The 24,075-nt window shown below is 40.7% G+C and overlaps 1 protein-coding gene across 4 annotated transcripts in view; it reads left to right on the forward strand.

Moving 5' to 3' along the window:
• The window catches only part of FTO (FTO alpha-ketoglutarate dependent dioxygenase), a 391,598-nt gene that overhangs the window by 162,547 nt on the left and 204,976 nt on the right, over positions 1–24,075 (forward strand). For all 4 annotated transcript variants that reach the window (XR_008423371.1, XM_019455928.2, XM_053906114.1 and 1 more), the window contains exons 5-6: positions 14,361–14,440; positions 21,056–21,199. Coding sequence is in view for 3 of the 4 variants with exons in the window: in XM_019455928.2 (XP_019311473.1) it covers positions 14,361–14,440; positions 21,056–21,199 (224 nt within the window). In the remaining variant the exon portion in view is untranslated. The remainder of the gene's footprint in view (positions 1–14,360; positions 14,441–21,055; positions 21,200–24,075) is intronic.

The following is a 24,075-nucleotide window of genomic DNA, read 5'->3' on the forward strand; positions in this document are numbered from 1 at the left end:
CCTCATTTTTGTCTCTTTGTGGTATGGATGCTTTGCAGTCTGGGCAAACCATGACCCCTTTTGACCTGTGCTCGGCAAACCCACTCTGTACAATTTCTTACCCCACCGATGCCCGGCCTTCTCCTCAAAGTGGCAGCTTGTCCCAGCAACATGTTCTGGGGGCTGCGAGAAGCACGGGTTGTGTGCATTTAAGGCTGCCCCACAGGAGGCAAGCGGCCTGCCCTCTCGATGCCCTGTAGCCCATCATACCTTCCTGTTGTTTTGAGTTTGAGGGTGAGCGTTGCCCTTGGGATCCACTTGCCATATTGACCAAGACGCTGGTCTTTCCAAGTAGACACTCACGGGTCGCCCTCTCTGCCTCTTCTTTATTTAGTCTCATCCCACTTAAACGTATCCAGCACAGACCCTCGCAATTTCTGGCATACTGAGCACCTTCCTCTTATATTTAGTGCTGACCAAAGTTTTTACCTCATTGAATAGTGCCCTGATCGTCTCCTTGGGGAATCTAGGAATGGGGCAGATCGAGAGGCCCGGGTCTGTACCGACATCTTGCCAGGAAGCTTCCCCTCCCCCGTTTTGCTGGCTATTAAATTCTGAATATGTTCTCAGTCATGGATGTCCCCATGTCTAGGAAAAATAAGGTCATAAATATTAAGATTGAGCGATGAGAATGGACAGGTGAGTAAGAATGAAAAGCTTCAGTGACTGCGTGAAGCTGGGAAGATTGGATTTCAGTATTGGGCCTGTTTAGCTCAGGAGTGTGCCTTTAGTGAAGCTCCTGATTGTTACTTTAAGAAATTTAGGATGAAATAGCCCCGATAGCACCCTGGTCAACAAAACCGAGGAAGTCAGGGCTGGGTTAGATTTAAGATGACCAACCATCCCAGTTTGTCTGTGCGGGAGGGGATCTCAGCAGGTGGGATTTCTGGCAAAGTCCTGGGCACGAATTGGTCACCCTAGTGGAAATTATGCCTTTGCATCTGTGGTCTTTTATGTATGAGATGAGATTTCATGCTACAGTGAATGTCCAGAGCTCTCCTGACCCACTGACAGAGCACGCAGCATTTAGCCAGAGAAGAGCGAGAGCTTCTTTTCTGTTTGTTTTGTTGACTAAATTCTACAAACTCTGATTCCACTTGAATATAGCATCAGTTTTTTTAGCGGTATTCTGAAACAGCGCTGGCAAATAGACATTCTGTCATGTTTTTTTTTTTTAAATTATGAGGAGTCGTCTTCTTTAAAGCTAAGAATGGTCTTTAGTATATCCTTTAAGGTGTATAGTCCATGAAGGTGGGGCCACGTTTACAGACTTCGAGGTTTAGATAAATTAGAAGCTCTTTGGTGAAAATCACAGGGTTCTTTCTAGAAGCCACAAAGGATTAGGGACAGTTGAGAGCATTTCAGAAGGGTTGTTTGATTAGGAAGTTGCCAAGGATTTGAAAAAAGGTACAGGCCTCAGAGTATTACTTCTAACATTGCGTTTGTCACTTGGCCTGCATCAGACTAGTTGCCCTTCAGCGGAACAAAAACACTTAACAAATGCTCATTAAGATGTTTTCTCTTTCTTTATGATGTTCGGGAATGCTAGTGTTAACAGCATAGGAGCAATGAGGCTTTTGTTTGGGTAGATGAGAGGGGCATTTATGCATTTCACCCTTTTATGGGAATCTGGCCTAGGGAACCTCCTCTAACCTCTGCTGTTTGTTTTGTTTTGTTCTTTTGATTCTGAAACTCCCTTTAGGCAAAATAGTCCAGGTTAACCAGAAATTCTCAGGTGCGTCCTTAACCAGAGGCCTTAGAGGGGGCAAACTGGAAAGGAGGCTGGTCATTCAGCCTTCTTCGTCAGACCTTAAGCCACACTCTCAGCCCATCTGCCAGGGTGGGGTCAGCTTTGATCCTCTGTTCCTGCCTTGTTGTCCTTTTCTTTGCATTTAAAACCCCGTGTTGGGGGCGCCTGGGTGGCTCAGTCGGTTGAGCGTCTGACTTCGGCTCAGGTCATGATCTCACGGCCCGCGAGTTTGAGCCCCGCGTCGGGCTCTGTGCCAACAGCTCGGAGCCTGGAGCCTGCTTTGGATTCTTTGTCTCTCTCTCTCTCTCTCTCTCTCTCTCTCTGCCCCAACCCACTCGCATGCTGCCTCTGTCTCTCTCAAAAATAAGTAAATATTTTTAAAAAATTAAAAAAAAAAAACCCCATGTGTATCACTGACATCTCCATCCTTACCTTTCATTGCATTTTGTAATATTGTTTACACAACATCTGAATGTTTTGTGACCTACTCATTCTCATTTTTTTCTGTGAAAACCCCTAAAATTGCTCTTAATTTTGCTCTCTCCCCTGCTTTCCTTACCCAATCCACTGGCAGGTCTTCTGGTTTTTCTCTAAAACATTCTGAATCCGGTCACTACTCACCACGTCCCCCTCTGTCACCGTGGTCCGAGTCACTGTCAGCTCCCACGTGGATTATGGTGGCAGTTTCCCTGCTCGTCTTCCTGCTTCAAAGCCTGCCCCTTTCGGTCCTCTCTCTTTCCCAACAAGCTGCCAGGGTGGTCTCCTCAGACTTGGATCACATTTTTTCCCTGCATAAAAGTTTCTAATGGTTTCCCATTGTATCTGGAATTAAACCTCAAATTCTGACCATGACCATCAGAGACCCCCTTTAATTGTTGAACTTCTGCTTCCATGCTGAGCACCATGGTACTGTCTCGAGTACAGCGAGCTCATTCCCACTTTGGTGCCTTGGCCTCAGCTCGTTCTTCTTCTTGGAATGCTCTCGTCCCACATGTTGGCATTGCCAGGCTCCTCATTATTCAGCGCTTGAGTCACCTTAACTGTCCCCAGCGGTAGTTCTGTATAGAGTAGTGCATTATTCCCGTGTACCCCCACTGACCCTTACGCTTCTTAAATTATCCTGTATTTTCTTCATAGCACCTCGTATCTGAATTTCTTGTTTACTTACCCATTATGTGTCTTCCCCAACCAAATGTAACCTTCATGAGAGCAGGGACTTTGTTTTGTTCACTGTGCCTAGGATAGTGCTTGGTGCATGGTAGTTGCTCATTCAAATATTAAATTAAGTGATGCAGATGAGTATTTTCCTTTGCTATGAGAACACTCTAGGAGAATAACTATATAATTTTATAACTGTACGTTGGTCTCAAGATGGCAAACTACAGAGTCTTACAGAATGAAGAATTTTCAGTTCACATTGTTTTAAAAAAGAGGGTTTACTTTTCATAGCATTTTAGGCTCACAGCAAAAGTGAGCACAAAGTAGAGTTGCCCTACACTTCTGTCCCCCTGCGTACGCAACCTTTCCCACTGTCTACATCATGCATCGGATTGGACGTTTATTACAGTTGATTAGCCTACATTGACGTGTCATTATCACCCAAGTCCATACTTTATATTCGAGTTCATTCTTGGTGTTGTATATTTTATGGATATATTTTATGGATTTAAAAAATGTATTATGGCCTATATCTCCCATTATAGTATCATGCACGATAGTTTCTACTCTAAAAATCCCCTGTAACCCTATTCATCCTCTCCCCTACCCTCAACCCCTGACAGCTTTGTATTTTCTCTATAGTCTTGTCTTTTCCACAATGCTTTATGGTTAGAATCTTACAGTATGCAGCCTTTTCAGACTGGCTCCTTTCGCTTCGTAGTAGGTATTTAAGTTTCCTCATTTCTTTTCGTGACTTGATAGCTCACACCTTCGCAGTGCTGAATATTACACCGTTGCCTCAATGGGCCACAGTTTATCTGTTCACCTACTCACAGACATGTGGGTTGCTTCCAAGTTTTGGCCGTTGTTGATAAAGCCGCTGTCAGCATCTGTTCACAGGTTTTTGTGTGGACATAAGTTTTCAACTCATTTGGGTGAATATTAAGTAGGGCAATTGCTGGTTCTTATGATGAGAACAGGTTTAGTTTTGTAAGAAATCACCACGCGGCCTTCCAAACCACGTGTATCCTTTTGCGTTCCCACCAGCAATGAATGCGTGTTCTGTTGTTCCATTATTTTTGTCAGCATTTGGTGTTAATCAGTTATCAGTGGATTTTGGCCATTCTCACAGGTGGGTAGTGGTATCTTGTTTTAATTTGCAATCCCATGACAAATGATAATGAGCATCCTTTCATATGCTTATTCTCATTATATCTTCTTTGGTGTTGTATCTGTTCAGAACTCCTGCCCATTTGTTAAATGAAGTTGTTTGTTTTCTTGTTGTTGAGTTTTAAGAGTTCTTTGTATTTTGAATTACAGTGCTTTATTGAGCCTGCCTTTTGCAAATATTTTGCCCCAGTCTTCAGCTTGTCTTCTTATTCTCTTGACTGTGTCTTTCACAGAACAGTTGTTAATTTTTATGAAGTGTAGTTTATCAATTATTTCTTTCCTGGGTTGTGCCTTTGTTGTTGTATCCAAAGACTCATCGCCATGCCCAAAGTCATCTAGATTTCCTCTTGTGTTATTTTCTAGGAATTTTGCACTTGCACATTTTATGTTTAGATCTAGGATCCATTTGAGTTAATTTTTGTGAACAGTGGAAAGTTTGTGTCTAGATGCATTCTTTTTTTTTTTTTTTGCATGTGGATCTCCACTTGTTCCAGCACCATTTGTTGAAGAAACTATCTTTGCTCCATTGTAGTGCCTTTGCTCCTTTGTCAAAGATCTGTTGACCATATTTAAATGGCTCTCTTTCTGTATACTCTTTTTTTCTGTTCCATTGATCTTTTTTTTTTTTTTTTGCCTATTCTTTTGGCCAATAAAACTTTGTCTTACTTGCTGCAGCCCTACAGTAATTCTTGAAGTTGGGTAAATCAGTCTTCCAGCTTTGTTCTTCTTCAATATGGTGTGCTATTTTGGGTCTTTTGTCTCTCTGTATAAACTGTAGAATTGGTTTGTCAGTATCCACAAAATAACTTGCTGGGATTTTGATTGGGATTGCAGTGAATCTATAGGACAAGTTGGGAAGAATAGACATTTTGACGATATTGGTCTTCCGGTCTATGAACATGAAATATCTCTCCATTCATCAGTTCTTTGATTTTGTTCATCAGGAATTTTTGGTCTTCTTTATGTAAATTCTTATATATATTTTGTTAGATTTTATATCTAAGTATTTTATTTGGGGGAATACTAATGTAATTGGTAATGAGTTTTTACTTTCAAATTCCACTTATTTGTTAGGAAAGTGATTGACTTTTACATGTTACCCTTATATCCTGCAACTATGCTAAAATTGCTTATTAATTCCAGGAGGGTTTTTTGGGTCAGTTCATTTGGAATTTTCTACAGACAGTCATATCATCTATGAAGAAGGACAGTTTTAGGGGTGCCTGGGTGGCTCAGTCGGTTGAGCGGCCGACTTCGGCTCAGGTCATGATCTCGCAGTCTGTGAGTTCAAGCCCCGTGTTGGGCTCTATGCTGACAGCTCAGAGCCTGGAGCCTGTTTCAGATTCTGTGTCTCCCTCTCTCTGACCCTCCCCCATTCATGCTCTGTCTCTCTCTGTCTCAAAAATAAATAAATGTTAAAAAAAAAATTTGAAGAAAGACAGTTTTATTTCTTCTCTTCTCTTCTCTTCTCTTCTCTTCTCTTCTCTTCTCTTCTCTTCTCTTCCCTTCCCTTCCCTTCCCTTCCCTTCCCTTCCCTCCCCTCCCCTCCCCTCCCCTCCCCTCCTCTCCTCTTCTCGTCTCATTGCATTAACTGGCACTTCCATTGTGCTATTGAAAAGGAGTGGTGGGAGCACCTGGGTGGCTCAGTTGGGTAAGCATCTGACTCTTGATTTTAGCTCAAGTGATTCTCACAGTTCATGAGTTTGAGCCCCACATTGGACACTGTGCTGACGGCACAGAGCCTGTTTGGGAATCTCTCTCTCTCTTTCTCTCTTTCCCTGACCCACTTGCATGTGTACATTCTCTCTCAAAATAAATAAATAAATATTAAAAAAAAAAAAGGAGTGGTGAAAAGACACATTCTTGCCCTGTTCCCAATCTTATTGAGGAATCAAATTTAAGTATGATGATAGCTACATCATACTTTTTTTGTACATGTTCCTTATCACATTGAAGAAGTTACTCTTTAATCCTAGTTTACTGAGAGGTTTTGTTATGAATTTGTGTTGGATTTTGTCAAATGTTTTTTTCTGCACCTATTGGTATGATCATGAGATTTTTCTTCCCTAGCCTGTTGCTGTGATGGATTATATTAATTGATTTTCTGTTTTTTTAATATGAAATTTATTGGCAAATTGGTTTCCATACAATACCCAGTGCTCATCCCAACAGCTGCCCTCCTAAATGCCCATCACCCACTTTCCCCTCCCTGCCACCCCCCCATCAACGCTCAGTTTATTCTCAGTCTTTAAGAGTCTCTTATGGTTTCGCTGTCTCCCTCTCTAACTTTTTTTTTTCCTTCCCCTCCCCCATGGTCTTCTGTTAAGTTTCTCAGGATCCACATAAGAATGAAAACATATGGTATCTATCTTTCTCTGTCTGACTTATTTCACTTAGCATAACACTCTCCTGTTCCATCCACATTGCTGCAAAAGGCCAGATTTCATTCTTTCTCATTGCCAAGTAGTATTCCATTATGTATATAAACCAAAATTTCTTTATCCGTTCATCAGTTGATGGACATTTAGGCTCTTTCCATAATTTAGCTATTGTTGAAAGTGCTGCTATAAACATTGGGGTACAAATGCCCCTATGCATCAGCACTCCTGTATCCCTTGGGTAAATTCCTAGCAGTGCTATTGCTGGGTCATAGGGTAGATCTATTTTTAATTTTTTGAGGACCCTCCACACTGTTTTCCAGAGCGGCTGCACCAGTTTGCATTCCCACCCACAGTGCAAGAGGGTCCCCGTTTCTCCACCTCCTCTCCAGCATCTATAGTCTCCTGATTTGTTCATTTTGGCCACTCTGACTGGCGTGAGGTGATATCTGAGTGTGGTTTTGATTTGTATTTCCCTGATGAGGAGCGACGTTGAGCATCTTTTCATGTGCCTGTTGGCCATCCGGATGTCTTCTTTAGAGAAGTGTCTATTCATGTTTTCTGCCCATTTCTTCACTGGATTATTTGTTTTTCGGGTGTGGAGTTTGGTGAGTTCTTTATAGATTTTGGATACTAGCCCTTTGTCTGATATATCATTTATAAATATCTTTTCCCATTCTGTTGGTTGCCTTTCAGTTTTGTTGATTGTTTCCTTTGCAGTGCAGAAGCTATTTATCTTCATGAGGTCCCAGTAGTTCATTTTTGCCTTTAATTCCCTTCCCTTTGGAGATGTGTCAAGTAAGAAATTGCTGCAGCTGAGGTCAGGGAGGTTTTATCCCTGCTTTCTCCTCTACAGTTTTGATGGTTTCCTGTCTCATATTCAGGTCCTTTATCCATTTTGAGTTTATTTTTTGTGAATGGTGTAAGAAAGTGGTCTAGTTTCATTCTTCTGCATGTTGCTGTCCAGTTCTCCCAGCACCATTTGTTAAAGAGACTGTCTTTTTTCCATTGGATACTCTTTCCTACTTTGTCAAAGATTAGTTGGCCATACTTTTGTGGGTCCAATTCTGGAGTCCCTATTCTATTCCATTGGTTTATGTGTCTGTTTTTGTGCCAATACCATGCTGTCTTGATGATTACAGCTTTGTAGTAGAGGCGAAAGTCTGGGATTGTGATGCCTCCCGCTTTGGTTTTCTTCTTCAATATTACTTTGTCTATTCGGGGTCTTTTGTGGTTCCATACAAAATTTAGGATTGCTTGTTCTAGCTTCGAGAAGAATGCTGGTGCAATTTTGATTGGGATTGCATTGAATGTGTAGATAGCTTTGGGTAGTATTGACATTTTAACAATATTTATTCTTCCAATCCATGAGCATGGGATGTTTTTCCATTTCTTTGTATCTTCTTCAATTTCCTTCATAAGCTTTCTATAGTTTTCAGCATACAGATCTTTTACATTTTTGGTTAGGTTTATTCCTAGCTATTTTATGATTTGTGGTGCAGTTGTGAATGGGATCAGTTTCTTTATTTGTCTTTCTGTTGTTTCATTATTAGTGTATAAGAATGCAACTGATTTCTGTACATTAATTTTGTATCCTGCAAGTTTGCTGAATTCATATATCCGTTCTAGCAGACTTTTGGTGGAGTCTATCGGATTTTCCATGTATAGTATCATGTCATCTGCAAAAAGTGAAAGCTTGACTTCATTTTTGCCAATTTTGATGCCTTTGATTTCCTTTTGCTGTCTGATTGCTGAAGCTAGCACTTCCAACACTATGTTAAACAACAGCGGTAAGAGTGGACATCCCTGTTGTGTTCCTGATCTCGGGGAAAGCTCTCAGTTTTTCCCCATTGAGGATGATATTAGCTGTGGGCTTTTCATAAATGGCTTTTATGATGTTTAAGTATGTTCCTTCTATCCCGACTTTCTCGAAGGTTTTTATTAAGAAAGGATGCTGAATTTTGTCAAATGCTTTTTCTGCATCAATTGACAGGATCATATGGTTCTTATCTTTTCTTTTATTAATGTGATGTATCACATTGATTTGCGAATATTGAACCAGGCCTGTAGCCCAGGAATGAATCCCACTTGATCAGGGTGAATAATTCTTTTTATATGCTGTTGAATTCGATTTGCTCATATCTTGTTGAGAATTTTTGCATCCATATTCATCAGGGATATTGGCCCATAGTTCTCTTTTTTTTGCTGGATCTCTGTCTGGTTTGGGAATCAAAGTAATGCTGGCTTCATAGAATGAGTCTGGAAGTTGTCCTTCTCTTTCTGTTTTTTGGAACAGCTTGAGAAGGATAGGTATTATCTCCGCTTTAAATGTCTGGTAGAATTCCCCAGGGAAGCCATCTGGTCCTGGACTCTTATTTGTTGGGAGATTTTTGATAACTGATTCAATTTCTTCACTGGTTATGGGTCTGTTCAAATTTTCTATTTCTTCCTGTTTGAGTTTTGGAAGTGTGTGGGTGCTTTGGAATTTGTCCATTTCTTCCAGGTTGTCCAGTTTGATGGCATAAAATTTTTCATAGTGTTCCCTGATAATTGCCTGTATTTCTGAGGGACTGGTTGTAATAATTCCATTTTTTATTCATGATTTTATCTATTTGGGTCCTCTTCCTTTTCTTTTTGAGAAACCTGGCTAGAGGTTTATCAATTTTGTTTATTTTTTCAAAAAACCAACTCTTGGTTTCATTGATCTGCTCTACTGTTGTTTTAGATTCTATATTGTTTATTTCTGCTCTGATCTTTATTACTTCTCTTCTTCTGCTGGGTTTGGGATGTCTTTGGTGTTCTGCTTCTATTTCCTTTAGGCGTGCTGTTAGATTTTGTATTTGGGATTTTTCTTGTTTCTTGAGATAGGCCTGGATTGCAATGTATTTTCCTCTGAGGACTGCCTTTGCTGCATCCCAAAGTGTTTGGATTGTTGTATTTTCATTTTCATTTGTTTCCATGTATTTTTTAATTTCTTCTCTAATTGCCTGGTTGACCCATTCATTCTTTAGTAGGGTGTTGTTTAACTTCCATGCTTTTGGAGGTTTTCCAGACTTTTTCTTGTGGCCGATTTCAAGTTTCATAGCTTTTTTCAAGCCCAGCGATTAATTTTATGAGTATTATTCTAAATTCTTGTTCCATTATATTGGTTAAATCAGTTTTGATCAATTCGTTAGCTGTTGCTGCTTCCTGGAGTTTCTTTTGAGGAGAATTCTTCCGTTTTCGTCATTTTGGCTGGTTTTCTGTCCCTTATGCATTTTAAAAGCTTTTGTGCTCTGCACCTGCGAGCACTGCTATATTAAAGGAGGATCATATGCTGTCCAGGGTCTGGCCCTTGAGGAGGTGTTTTTTCGGGGATTGTTATGTGCTCTCTGTTGTTGTGACTTTGGTTATTTTATTACCCTACTCGTAGTAATATTTTGTACCCTGCACCAGGTGTGCTTTGATTTGTTCTTTGGAGTAGCCCTTGTAAACGAAAACAGATGGACAAACAGGAGACAAAATATTAATTGATTTTCACATATTGAGCCAGCCTTGCATATGTGGATACATTTCAGTTGGTTGTGGCATATAAGTGTATAAGATATATATAAAAGTATATAAAATATACATTGTTGGATTCTATTTTCTAATACTGTATTTTTTGAGGATTTTTGCATCCATGTTCTTGAGAATATTAATTTGTAGTTTTCTTTTCTTGTAATATCTGTCTGCTTTTGGTATTAGGGTTTCGCTGGTGTCATAGCATGAATTAGGAAGTCTTCCTTCCACTTTTTTCTTCTGGAAGAGTCTGTAAAGAATAGGCATAGTTTCTTCCTTAAATGGTTGGTAGAATTCACCAGTGAACCCATCTAGGCTTGGAGCTTTCTGTTTAGGAAGGTTAGTAATTTTGATTCGTTCTTTAGTACAAATAGGCCTATTCAGATTGTCTTTTTCTTATGTGAGTTTTGGAAGATTTAGTCTTTCAAAGGAATTGGTCTGTTTCATCTCTGTTATCAAATTTGTGGGCATAGAGCTATACATAGTATTACTTTATTAGCCTTTTAATGTCCATATGATCTGTAGTGATGTTCCCTTTCTTGTTTCTGGTATTAATAATTTGTGTTTTTCCTCTTTTGTTCTTAGTCTGGACAGAGGCTTATTGATTTTATTGATCTTTTCAGAGAACCAGCTTTGTTTCATTGACTTTCTCTGTTAGTTTTCTGTTTTTGATTTCCTTGATTTCTATTCTAATTATTGTTTTCTTTTTATTTGAGATTTAATTTGCTCTCCATTTTCTAAATTCCCAAGGTTGAAGCTTTTATTACTGAGTTTGGATCTTTCCTTTGTAATATATGCATTCAGTGTATTAAATTTTCCTCTTTGAAGTGCTTTTGTTGTATCCCACAAATTTTGATGTTGTATTTTCATTTTCATTTAGTTAAAAATACTTTAAAATTTCTCTTGAGATTTCTTCTTTGGCCATGTAAATTAGAAGTATGCTGCTTAATCTCTTAAGTATTTTGGGATTTTCCAGCTGTCTTTATGGTACTGATTTCTAGTTTAATTCTTATGGTCTGAGAGCAGATATTGTATGATTTCTATTCTTTTAAATTTTGGTGTGTGTGTGTGTGTATGTGTGTGTGTGTGTGTGTGTGTGTGTGTGTGTGTGTTGTGTCCAGAATGTGATCTCTCTTGGTGAATGTTCCATATGAGCTTGAGAAGAATGTGTATTCAGCTCTTGTTGGATGAGGTAGTCTGTAGAAGTCAGTTATATCCAGTTGATTGATGGTATTCTTGAGTTCACCTGTGTCCTTACTGATTCTATGCCTGATGGATCTTTCTGTTTCTGATAGGGGGTGTTAAAGTCTCCAACTGTATTAGTGGATTTGTCTATTTCTCCTTTCTATTCTATTAGATTTACTTCACATAATTTGACTCTGTCTTATAAGGCAAATACACATTAAGGATTGTTGTATCTTCCTGGAGGATTGACTCCTTTATGTAATGCCCTCTTATTCCTGATAATTTCCTTGTTTTGACGTCTACTCTGTCTGAAATTCATATAGGTACTCCAGCTTTGTTTTGATTAGTGTTAACATAGAATATTTTTTTCTCCATCCCTTTACTTTTAATCTGTATGTGTCTTTATACTTAAGTGAATTTCCTGTGGACAACGTATAATTGGGTTTTGTTTTTGCATCCACTCTGATAATCTCTGTCTTTTAATTTGTGTACTTACTCCATTGACATTGAGAATTATTATTGATATAATTTATTTATTTTTTTAATGTTTATATATTTTTGAGAGAGAGCACAAGTGAGGAGGGGCAGAGGGAGAGGGAGACAGAATCTGAAGCAGGCTCTAGGCTCTGAGCTGTCAGCACAAAGCCCAACGCAGGGCTGAAACCCATGAACCATGAGATGATGACCTAAGCTGAAGTTGGACACTCAATCAACTGAGCCACCCAGGCGACCCTAATATAATTGATTTAATAGTTACCTTATTTGTTAATGTTTTCTGTTTGTTGCCCTTGTTCTTTGTTCTGATTTTTCTCTTTGGCCATCATTTCTTCAGATACATATTTTTTTCTATCATTCTCCCCCTTCTGAGAATCCAATTACATTTATGTTAAACTGATAAATAGTATCCCAGGTCATTGATGCCTTTTCAGTTACCTGTAGTCTTTTTTCTCTCGATGCTTCAGTTTTGGATGGTTTCTATTTCTGTGTATTCTAGGTCGCTGATTTTTTTTTTTTTTTTTTTTTTTTTTTTTTTTGCAGTGCCAGAAGTGCTGTTAATCTAATTCACTGTGGTTTTTTTTTTTTTTAATTCCAAAGACTACATTTTTCATCTTTATAGCTTCATTTCATTTATTTCTATATATATGAAAGATATATATGTGAAAGAAAAGAAAGATATGTGTATTTCTTATATATACCTATATAATATATACCTATATATGCCTATATATCTTATATGTACCTATGTGTCATGTATGTCTTTCATTTCTCCTCTCCTACTTTTTTTTTTTATAGGGTTTTACTCTTAAGTCATCTCTACACCCAACGTGGGGCTCAGACTTACAACCCTGAGATTGAGAATCGCATGCTCTGCCAACTAAGCTAGCCAGGCACCCCTCTTCTCTGTTACTTTTTGAATGGATGCCGGATATTGTGAAGTTTGTTTGGTGTCTGATTTTGTTAAATTCTTTTCAGTAGCGTTGGACTTTGCTCTAGTGACTAATTAACTTATTTGGAATAACTTGAATCATTTGGAGGCTTGCTTTTAAGCTGTCAAGCGGATCTTTGACACAGAACTAATATAGCCCTGCTACTAAGGTGATGCTTCTCCAAGGACTCTATCCATTCTCTCACGTAGCAGGAGCCATTCTAGCTGCTGAGAACACAAAACCTCCCCAGCCCTGTGTGAGCTCTGACATTTGTTCAGCCTATTGTTTGCTGCTGCTTCTTCTTCTGTCCTTGGGAAGTTTTCATTCACACACGCCCTTGTCAGTGCTCAGCCAGAGACTTGAAGGAACCCTTCGGCCGATGTCCGCTTGTTTTCTGTCCGTGCAGGTTCTTCTATTCCAGTGTTCTGTTGTACATATCCTCGTTGCCTTGGGCTTCCTAAGCTCCAGTTTCTGTCCTCGCAACTCAGCAAGAAGGAAAGCTGAAAACTCTGGGTTCTGTCTGACTCCCCACTCTCTATTCTGGTTTCGAAACTGTTCCGGGTAGTAAGCTAGGGCAACTTTAGGGCTCACCCATTTTATTTTTCTATCCCGGGGATTATATCTTTCTCTGTTTTCCAGTGTCAGAAACCTTTGTTTCCTAGTGTTGGTCCCTTTAATAGTTGCTTCAGGTAGGAAGGCAGACCTTCTCACTGTTCTTCCAGAATGTTCAGAAGCAGGAGCCCTTCAGTTGACATTTCACATTTCTGTTATTTTGTTTAGAAGTTAATTTTCCTGACACATAAGGGGTGTGGTGGTCTTTGTCTTTTAGTATAAATCATTGTGGGTCTTGGTATCTTGGTAAGAAGCCTCTGTTGCCTATCTGGGAAATCATACACTGCTGGGGAATAGTACTGTTCAGTTCTCTTCTTTGTAATAGAGGGAGTGATGTCCTAAGCAGAGGTGATAGAGATTTTTTGCCTGACTTGTGGCATCATTTCTTAGAATATGCAGCAACTTGGCCATTGGTTTTCTTCCACTGCATGTGGTTTTAAGCTTATTTTTCAACTGATGAATTCACCACCTACTCCATTCTTGGGTTGTGAATCCATAGGCTTGAATTCTGTTCTGAGTGCCAAAACTTTGCAACTGCTGAGTTGGTTGGTTTTTTGCCTGGAAAATTGTTAGGGCAAAATTGATATTTTGATTGGGGAGAGAAAGAGGTAGATTTTCAGATGAAAGCTGTTCCACCCCAAATAATGTAAAAAAAAAAAATTGGCTTATTATCTAAAGGCATGGATAGAATTTGATGTATCATGAGAAAGAGAAAGTTCATAAATAGTAAACTTAGTGGTGGGAGGGCATCATAAGACCACACATAAATAGGGTAGCCATATGTACTGTTTGCTAAAGACCGTCCTGGTTTATACTTGTTGTCCTCGAATAATTAACATCCCCTTTTACTCTTGGGCATGTCATGGTTTTGATGTCTATCCGTAATACTTATGCACATACAAAGTCATCCCAGTTATAGCTAATGGTTTAAAGAATTCAAAGTAGGTGTTAATTCCTTGGCTGTTGTTGTTGAATAACGGATTTACTGTTTACGTTGTATTTTTGTTGAATGGTTTATGATAGTGACTAATAAATGTGTGTGTATGTATGCGTGTGTGTGTGTGGTTTTATTTTCTTTAATTTTTGGTATTTTTCCTACAGATGATCTCAATGCCACCCACCAACACTGCGTTTTGGCTGGTTTACCACCTCGATTTAGTTCCACCCACCGAGTGGCAGAGGTGAGTGTAAATAAAAATGTGTTTCAAACTTAATTGGATGTGACAGTAGTGGTTGGAATGAGCAATTTCACATAGAGTTTTGGAAGAGTAGTTGATAGGAAAATTGCTTCCATCGAACTTGACTCGAGCCTTTATTTACTTGCTTTTTCAGCTTTGGGTTGTGTTGGATACAGTTTTTAAAAACAGTGTACTCACAGCACGGGATAAGTGTATTTTGCTTCTTTGGGGTTATGTTTCTTGGAGAAGGTAAAACATCATCGGCAGGTGTTCCTAGTTAGAGATTTTCTGAGGGGTTTGTATCTGTCAAGGTCAAGGACAGGAGATGGCCAGCAGGAAATGGGGTGGATTTGTGTGCTTGTGCATGTGTTAGCTGTGACTGGCTCTGATGGTTGGGAATTTACATTTCCCTTAACTTTTCGGTCAGGCTTCTGGGCATGTGAATGTAAATTAAGGAGAAAGTTACAGTGTGCCAAGGAATTTCTGAGCTCCCCAGTTGTGTTCCTAACCCAGACTTTATTGCTCAATTCTGCCACCACTTGCAGTGGCTGATGGTCAGCTGATTAGACCAGTTCAGAATGGTAACCTAAGAGGTGAGGAAAAACTCTGAATAGTCACCCTGGGGTACTAAGTGATCAGTTAAGAAGGGTTCCATAGAGCAGGAGAATAATCATGAGAAGGACGACAAGTTGACCTTGTATCCAAACTTGTTATCTATGCTTTTGCTTTGTAGGTTGACTTTTCATCCTACCACAGGGGGATCAGGGTGCGAAGTTGGGCAGAAGGGATACAACAAAGTAGCAGGGAAACACAAGCACAAGACCTTTTCAGTCCTGAGACTGAGTCTGCAAGGCAGTGGCACGTCTTTTGTTAAGTCCATAGCTTTTCTCGTGAACTGGTCACGTTGTTATGGGACAGAGAGGGCACGAGTGTCTACTCAATCAAGATGCCAGCCAGCCCATCAGACATTCTTTCCTGCCTTCCTCATGTCCCTTTCTCCTCTCTTCTATTCACTCAGCTAAATATTGGAGTGCCAAGGGGCACCTGAGTTGAGCCTCCGACTTCGGCTCAGGTCATGGTCTCGCAGCTCGTGAGTTCGAGCCCCGCGTCGGGCTCTGTGCTGACAGCTCGGAGCCTGGAGCCTGTTTCGGATTCTGTGTCTTCCCCTCTCTCTGCCCTTCCCCCGCTCATGCTCTGTCTCTCTCTGTCTCAAAAATAAATAAACATTAAAAAATAAACATTAAAAACATACATACGTACGTACATACATACATACACACATATGTACATACTTGGGTGCCTGTTGTGCATTCAGCAGCATTCCAGGCTTGAGAGATGGAATCATCAGCATGACAACCCTGGCCACTACCTTTGTTGAACTTGCATGTGAGTCGGGGAGACAGATACCAAACAAAAAGACACACAGGTGCTTATCTTAGAGACCTAAAAGTAAGTTCTCTCAGGAAGTTGCGACGGCAGGACTGTCTGAGTGGAGGGAGGAACATAAGAATGAATGCGAGAATGAACGAATTTACTCTTTATTCGATGCTTTCCCTGTGCCAGGCTCTTGGCCAACTCTCAAGCCTGGGTGATTTAGGGATGCCGTTACCATTAGTAGAAATGGCAGTTGAAGACATTAGGGGAAGACGATAGTGCATTCAGTTTTGAACAGGCTGGGTTGGAGCTGCCCCGTGGAGCGGTCCAGCAGGCAAATGCAAATAAGGGACTAAAACTCTCCTCCTCCACCTCCTGCCATAAAAAAAGTCCGTACCTACACAGACCTCCAAAAGGGGCCTGCCAGAGTACGGTTTGAACAGTCCCCCTGCAGCCTTATTTCCTTTTTTCCAGGCAGACCAATTTTATTAGAGTAGCAGTGCTTTCAGAATATCCTGAGGTTTAGCATTTTCTGCTTAGTCACAGCTGTATTTGTATCTTCTCATTTTTAGGCAACATCGCGAGCATTAATTCACTTTTAAATAGGGAGGTGGATATATATGGTAACGCTATTGGGAGAAAACCAGTATCTCAAATCTAGGTCTTTTATAATCTCTGCACTTCAGTTCAAGCCACAAGATATATTTTTTTTACTAATTAGACACATCCGATGTGAACGATGTGACTATCTTGCTTTCTGAAGTATAGATCAGGTCAGCAAACCGTGGCCCATGGGCCGTAAGATCTTGGGGCAACTGCTCAGCTCTGCCATTGTAACTCCAGAGAAGCCAGAAACTATATGGAATCAAAGGAGTGTGGCTGTGTTTCAATTCACATTTTATTTATAAACTCATCATTTTAAGGTGATTTTTTATTTCCGTGGAAAGTCAAAACTGCTGATGATCAATGCTGGTAAAGTTACAGTGAAACATACATTCATATAGTTCTGGAAGTTTTTCTAATTGGCATACTTTTTGGTGAACTATGTGGGGATGTGTTCAACTACCATAAAAATACTCATATTTTTTTTTTTTTTTAATTTTTTTTTTTCAACGTTTTTTATTTATTTTTGGGACAGAGAGAGACAGAGCATGAACGGGGGAGGGGCAGAGAGAGAGGGAGACACAGAATCGGAAACAGGCTCCAGGCTCCGAGCCATCAGCCCAGAGCCTGACGCGGGGCTCGAACTCACGGACCGCGAGATCGTGACCTGGCTGAAGTCGGACGCTTAACCGACTGCGCCACCCAGGCGCCCCAATACTCATATTTTTGATCTCATAACACTATTTTTTTGGACTCAAACCTAGGAAACCATTCAAAAGAAGTATATATGTATATGTATGTATGTATGTATGTATGTATGTATGTGTATGCGTATTTGTATGTATGTGTATATATTTATATGTGTATATATGTTTATATCTATATACATACAAAGATGTTTAGAGTGATTAAGAGTAGTGAAAAGTTGGGCAGAACTTCGGTGCCTTTGTAGCACATGACTCCTTAATTAAATTATCAGCTCAATGAGCAATCATTGAAAATGGTAGTTTTGAATACTTACATACAGAGAAAAACAGAATATACACTGTTGTGTACTGACTGGTCACAACTGTGTGGACAAAGACTCACGTGCAATGAAAATAATAAAAATAGGGAAAGATGACAGGATCATGTTTTTATCTTACTTAGAAATTCTTATTTCATGATATATTATTGTTTTCAGTAATAAAAGAGGGAAAAGACTTTTTTTCTGACATGAAAGTTACATTGCTGTTTCCCTCGATAGAAGAGGGGAAAATCCATGCAGCATTATAGCCCTCACTTACTTTATAAAAATGTCTTCTTTCTTGTTTCACCTGTTGCAAACAAAATGATTTGCAATTTTCTGCCTATTCAAAATATGTAGGAAACAGACTGTCTTAAGGAAGCGATGTTCTGAAATTCGTTTTAGTTAATCGGAGAAGAAATCTATTTAGTTTTTTGGTTACATGTGACTAGATTATGTCTGATGGCTCTTGACCTTTATCTGATTTTAGTTTTCTTCCGGTTGGAACAGAAGAACTCCATTCTCCTGAATATCTTTTTTTTTTTTTAAGTTTAAATTTTATATATCATTATATTTTGAATAGGTAGTTACTCAAATGGTTCAAAACCTAAAAAGAACCTAAGAATAAATAGTTTCAAGTCTCTCTCTTTCTTCTAAAGCCAACCAGCTCCTTCTCCCCAGAGGTACCCAGTGTCATCAGATTCTTAGTTTTCTTTCAGTGATGCCTAATACATATACAAGCAAATATGTGTTGATATTTTTTATACAAATAGTAGCCTACTCTATATACTATTCTGCACTTTGGTTTTAGTAAGCCTTGGTGATAACTGCTTATCAATATATAAGTCTTGGAGTAGACAATGATTTTTTTCCGACATGACACCACAAGAACAAACAACCAAAGAAAAAATAGATATATTGGGCCTCATCAAAGTTAAAAACTTTGATACTCCAAAAGGTTCCGTCAAGAAAGTGGAAAGAGATACTGCAGAATGTGAGAAAGTAGTTTCACATGACTTGTCTCACAAGGTATTCGTGTCTAGAATATATAAATAACGCTTACAACCATTAATTAAAGAGATACATAATCCAATATTTTTAAATGACAAAGGATGTGAATAGACATGTCTGCAAAGCAGGTCTACAAACGGCCAATAAACACATGAAAAGATGTTGAACATCATTAGTCATCAGGAAGATGCAAATGAAAACCCCAGTGAGATATCACTTCACACCCACTAGAATGGCGATGATTAAAATCACAGTAACAAGTACTGGGGAAGATGTGCAGACATTGGAACCCTCACGTGCTGCTGGAGGGAATATAAAATGGTTCAGCCACTTTGGACAACACGGCGACGCTTCCTCAGGATTTTCAATACCGTACGACCCAGCAGTTCCATACCCAAGAGAAATGAAAACTTCTACATGAATGTTCTTAGCAGCTTGATTCATAATAGCTGCTAAAAAAAAGGAAACATGAATGTTCTTGGTAGCTTGATTCATAATAGCTGCTAAAAAAAAGGTTGGCAGAAAGGGGAGGAGAAGACACAGAGTTTGTACAGGGGTGCAGAGTGTGTTTTGGGGAGATGACAAAAATATTCTAAAATTAGTTGTTAAAACGGTCACCTAGGGGAGCCTGGGTGGCTCTGTCAGTTACATGTCCGACTTCGGCTCAGGTCACAATCTCACAGTTCCTGAGTTCGAGCCCCGCGTGGGGCTCCGTGCTGACAGCCCGGAGCCTGGAGCCTGCTTCGGATTCTGTGTCTCCCTCTCTCTCTGCCCCTCCCCTGCGCACTCTGTCTCTCTCTCTCTCTCTTTGTCAAAATAAGTCAACGTTAAAAAAAAAATTAGAAACAAAACAAAACGGTTGCCTAACTGTGAATATACTAAAAACGATAAATTGTATGCTTTCAATGTGTGACTTCTATGACATGTGAATAATGTCTCAATAAAATTGTTCCCCCAACCTCTGCCAAAAAAATAGGCCTCATTGTGGGCTCTTTACAACAGATAAAGCTCTGTCCACCCAGGAAAAAAAAAAGTCCCCCATGTGGCTCCACCATAGTTTATTTAAGGGGTCCCCTTTTGATGGGAAATGCAGGTTGTTTCCAGTCTTTTGTCGGGATAAATGCATTGTAACCTCTCATGTAGGTCACTTGATACTTGGGAAAGTAAAGGTGTGAATACAACATGTTTATAGACAGAATGTCTTTTAATAAGAGGTTGTAGGAGTGGCTCAGGGACAAAAGTGAGTGATGACTCAGCGCCCCTTTTTGTTTTTTCTAGGTAGCAAATTGGAGCTGCCTGCCGATGTGCTCCCGGCACTTTGAGGTCTTCATATTAAAATACATATTAGTCAGGCTTCTGTTTTTGTCACCGTAACTTTGTTTTTCCCAGGCTTATACGTGACACATTGCGTAAAATGGCGGTAGCCGCCCAACTGATTTTTATACCAGGGCACTAGAAGGTTCTAAGACATCTGTTTGAGTTATACGTATTCAAATAAAAACACTTGCGTGATACCTTTTCCTCACCGGGTCTAAAGGACATTTGTAGCTCTTTATCATTCTAGGAAATCACGTTGCCACCGTCCGCATCCTCTTTTTTTCTGACATACGTCATTCAGAGGAGGAGTTTGTCCATTTGACCTCTGCTTTTCTCCCACAGACACAGAGAGGGACGAACTAGCTATCTGCCCCTGCCCACACCAAGCTACCAAGTGAGGCCTTTGAACAAGCCCTGAGGGCATGAGCCATGTGTTCTCCATGATTAGAAGAACCTGTTCTACCAAGGACTTGCGGCCGTGAACTCTATGGTTTTTGCAGAAAAGGAAAATGAGTCCTTTGCCCTGTGCTTATAACTTCACTTTTTTGTGTGTGCCGTTACCGTTCCAGTTCCATTTTGTGGACCGCTGAACTGATCAGGCTGGTTACTTTTCTTTCCCATTGTGAGGTCCAGGGCACTTATACAATGAAGTCAGTGTCTTTGACGTATTGGTTAATTAGTGATTCGTCCAGTAACTACTCACTAAGTTTCTTTTACATTTAGTACTTGGTTCTAGATGCTGCAATATGCGTAGAAATAAATATATAATAAGGGGCTCCTGGGTGGCTGAGTCAGTTAAGCATTCGAACTTTAGCTCAGGTCATGATTTTGTGAGCTCAAGTGCTGACAGCTCAGAGCCTGGAGCCTGCTTCCAATTCTGTGTCTCCCTCTCTCCCTGCCCTTCCCCTGCTCGCGCTTTCTCTGTCTCTCTCTCAAAAATAAATAAACGTTAAAAAAATGAAAAAAAAAAAAGAAATATACAATAAAAGTGTGTGTGTGTGTGTGTGTGTGTGCGTGTGTGTGTATACACACACATGGCTTTAGCCTCAGGGAGCCCACTGTTTTGAGATATAAGGCCCATATAATGAAAGAAAACCAGCCAGAAGAGTGGCCCAAGTGAGGCCAAGCTGGCAACACAGAGCCCAGTGAGCCGGCCACTATAGTATTTCTTAAGTTGAATAGGGGCTGAGCTGTGGGGGCAACAGGTGAACGTAATGGACAAGGGACAAATGTGGATACCCCTAGGACGAGTCGATGGTGAACTGGAATTTTGCTCCTCATCTTGATTGCTGGTTCTGTCTCTGCAGTGCTCCACCGGAACCTTGGATTATATCTTACAGCGCTGCCAGGTGGCTCTGCAGAATGTCCGTGACGGGGCAGACGGTGGTGATGTTTCTTTGAAATCCTTTGAGCCCGCGGTTCTGAAACAAGGAGAGGAAATCCACAATGAGGTGAGGACTTTCAGGAACCGGGAAACTGCCTGCAAGCTAACAAGTTGATCTGCCGTAATTTCATATGGGTATAAGACCTGAAATTCCTCAGTGAGAGATAAAGAATAGTTTATTACTTACAACGATAGCAGCAGCTGGAGTATCAGCATTTTTGTGCCAGTTGTACAAGCCTCTCTTTCCACGGGGCAGCACAGAGCAGGCCCGGTTACATATGCACCTGCAAGGGTTGGGTTATAGGAGAAGAACAAAGGGAACCCGAATCTCTTATAATAGGCAGTAAGCATGGCTGACATTTGTTCCAAACAAGACACCGTCTTTATCCTCCAAGTCTGTTAGCATCCCTGCCCGTTGTTCTGGAGATGAGCTATATCTTCCAAGGCTGTTCTCTATACCAACCATTCTTGCTGAGATAGAGGGAAGTCAGTATCTTGCTCACAGGTGCACAGAAGCACAAGACCCATGAAGAATGGTCTTTCTGCAAGGACCAAAGGGAAGGGTGGGCGGACCCCAGGAGCAAGTGTCCGTACCTCGCTTTTTGTTTACAGAATGAGGTGTGGGTCTGCAGTCTGTGAGACCAGCAGCTCTGGATCCCACCAGCCAATGTTCCACCAATTGTGCTGCTCTCAGGAACACCCTCTCAGCCTTTTGCTTTATCTTTGGACTGTGCATATTGTTGTCTACTTAATACTTCTAAAAACTCGGCTCATTTTTATGTAAATAAATTTTCTTTGAAAAGGAAGCTTTGTATTACCACTTTAAGAAGCGAGCCAGTATCACTAGCCAAAAGAAAAAGGAACCAGAGAGATCTCGCCAGTGTAAACAGAGCAGTGTTACTACCTTCCAGCAGATTCTCTCGCCGGGAGAAGGCTCTGAGCCTGAAGTCTCCATTATTCATGGGAAGCAGGGAGAGCAGCCTACAACTCCTGTGTTTTCTAACAGTCATTGAATTCGACGTTGAAAATGGATGAATTTTGTGGCAGGCAAATTAGATCTCAAAACAAAAAAAAAACTTTAAAAGGAAAAAAGAGGTTCCCGAGTCATGGAGAATTGTTGAAGGTTATCACCAACCCGAGACTCTCTCTTTGTTCGGATTGGAAGGATCGGCGGAGAATTTGGAACACAAAAATGTTCTCTTTCATCCTTCCAGCAAGTAATTACTGATTGCGTGCCTGGCACTCTTCTGTGTGCTTTAGGATGTAAAGTTTACGGTAGTTTATGAGAGTAAACTAGGCATCCTAGGCCAGGGAGAGGACAGATAATAAACTTAATACACCTGCTCATCATATAGTAGGTTCTTGAGATAACTAGAAAACATCCCCACTGAGAAGATGTGCTGTGAGCAGGGACTTGAAAGAGATGAGGAGGAAGCCACGTAGATATCTGGGGAACAGTATTTCGGGTGGAGGGACAAACTGCCACAAAGACTGTGAGGTAGGAAAATGCCTGGTGTTTCCAGACTAGGTAAGGGACAGTCTAGTTCAAATGGCAGGAGCAAGGCTGTGAGTTCGAGGACATGAGGTCACAGAGGTGGTTCTAGGGGCCTGGGGAATAGCACATTGTATCAGTCCTTGGAGTTCCCCATGAGGACAACCACTTTCCTGTTTACTCAGAGGGAAGTGGGGAGCCACTGAGGGCTTTGGAGCAGAGGAGAAACCATGTCTGCTCCCACGAGGTCATACAGTGTCTTTAAAGAGATATTTAGGATCTTGCGAACTGCCCCATACCTTGTGAAACATTGCCACAATCTCTGGAACAAAAGGCAAAGAAATTCTTCCTTTCAAGGAAAGAATAACCACTTCTAATGCTAATAAGCTGCACTCAGGACTGACTTTCTTCCCTTCCCTGTACCTGATAAGTGCCCCATTTTCTCTCCTATCTGTCCTTAAGTAGAGACACTGCTGATAGCTAGAACCTCAAGAAAGATAAGCGTTTTATGGGCCCGGTGACCTCACTGAATTAGACTTGGGAGCAAAGTTATGTCTTCCTCCATATTTGCAGTAAAGAAATTCTGGTCTGTAGTAAAGAAATTCCGATTTTTTCCTTCTCTACAAACCTTGCAATGTCAGGATTCAGGCCAGCTGAATGGGTGCTCTTTTCAACACTCAACATGAGTTATTCCCTGCGCCGCCACCAACCCCCCCCCCCCCTCGCCCCACCATATTGGTCTTCTGTGACTGGCCGAGATGTTTTGTTATCATCAACGGGCGGGGGAAATCTGTAAAATCACACTGTTTATCTAATAGTAGAATATTGTCATCTGAGCCCAGTAGCTTCAGCAAGTGACTGGCTGCTTTTGACACTGTATACCTTAGCAAAGTGGGATAGACATGTATCAGAAGCCTTAGCCCCCTGAAGCTAGTCTAGAAATCGAAGGCAGAGAGAGATCATGAATCTAAATATGGTGTGTGCTCACCTTGCCCAGCCCCCCAGTCTTTGATTCTTCAAGGCCACCTCCTTCATATGAATTCCATATGCCAAAGCACGTTATCATATACTGTTCTTTGGCCCTACGTGCTGGCCTGGGATCGAGCACTGACATGATCACTTTCTACCATGTCCTGTTGTGAAACAATAGCATCATACGTGGTCCATGATCGTTCCCCCTGGGTTCTTTATTGTTCGATTTCCTCTATCTTAAAGGCCATGTGCCTTTGCTGCACCAATTACAGGATGAAGCCCTGGGTTTTATGTGTTGCGGGCCTTCAGGCTCTGTGGGTGTAGATGTGGCTTGTTTCCTTTAGATGGTTTCTAACTAAGCAGTTTGGGAACTGTGGGGAATAGACCTGAGTACCTTTAGAAGGTATTTTTTTTTCCTAACTAAAGATGCTTAGCAAAGGTTTTTGTTCACTGATAAGCAGAACCCTCCTGCATGTTAT

The sequence above is a fragment of the Panthera pardus genome, unplaced genomic scaffold (genome assembly GCF_024362965.1).
Source record: "Panthera pardus isolate Hobbes unplaced genomic scaffold, ASM2436296v1 HiC_scaffold_18, whole genome shotgun sequence".
NCBI classification, from domain to species: Eukaryota; Metazoa; Chordata; class Mammalia; order Carnivora; family Felidae; genus Panthera; species Panthera pardus.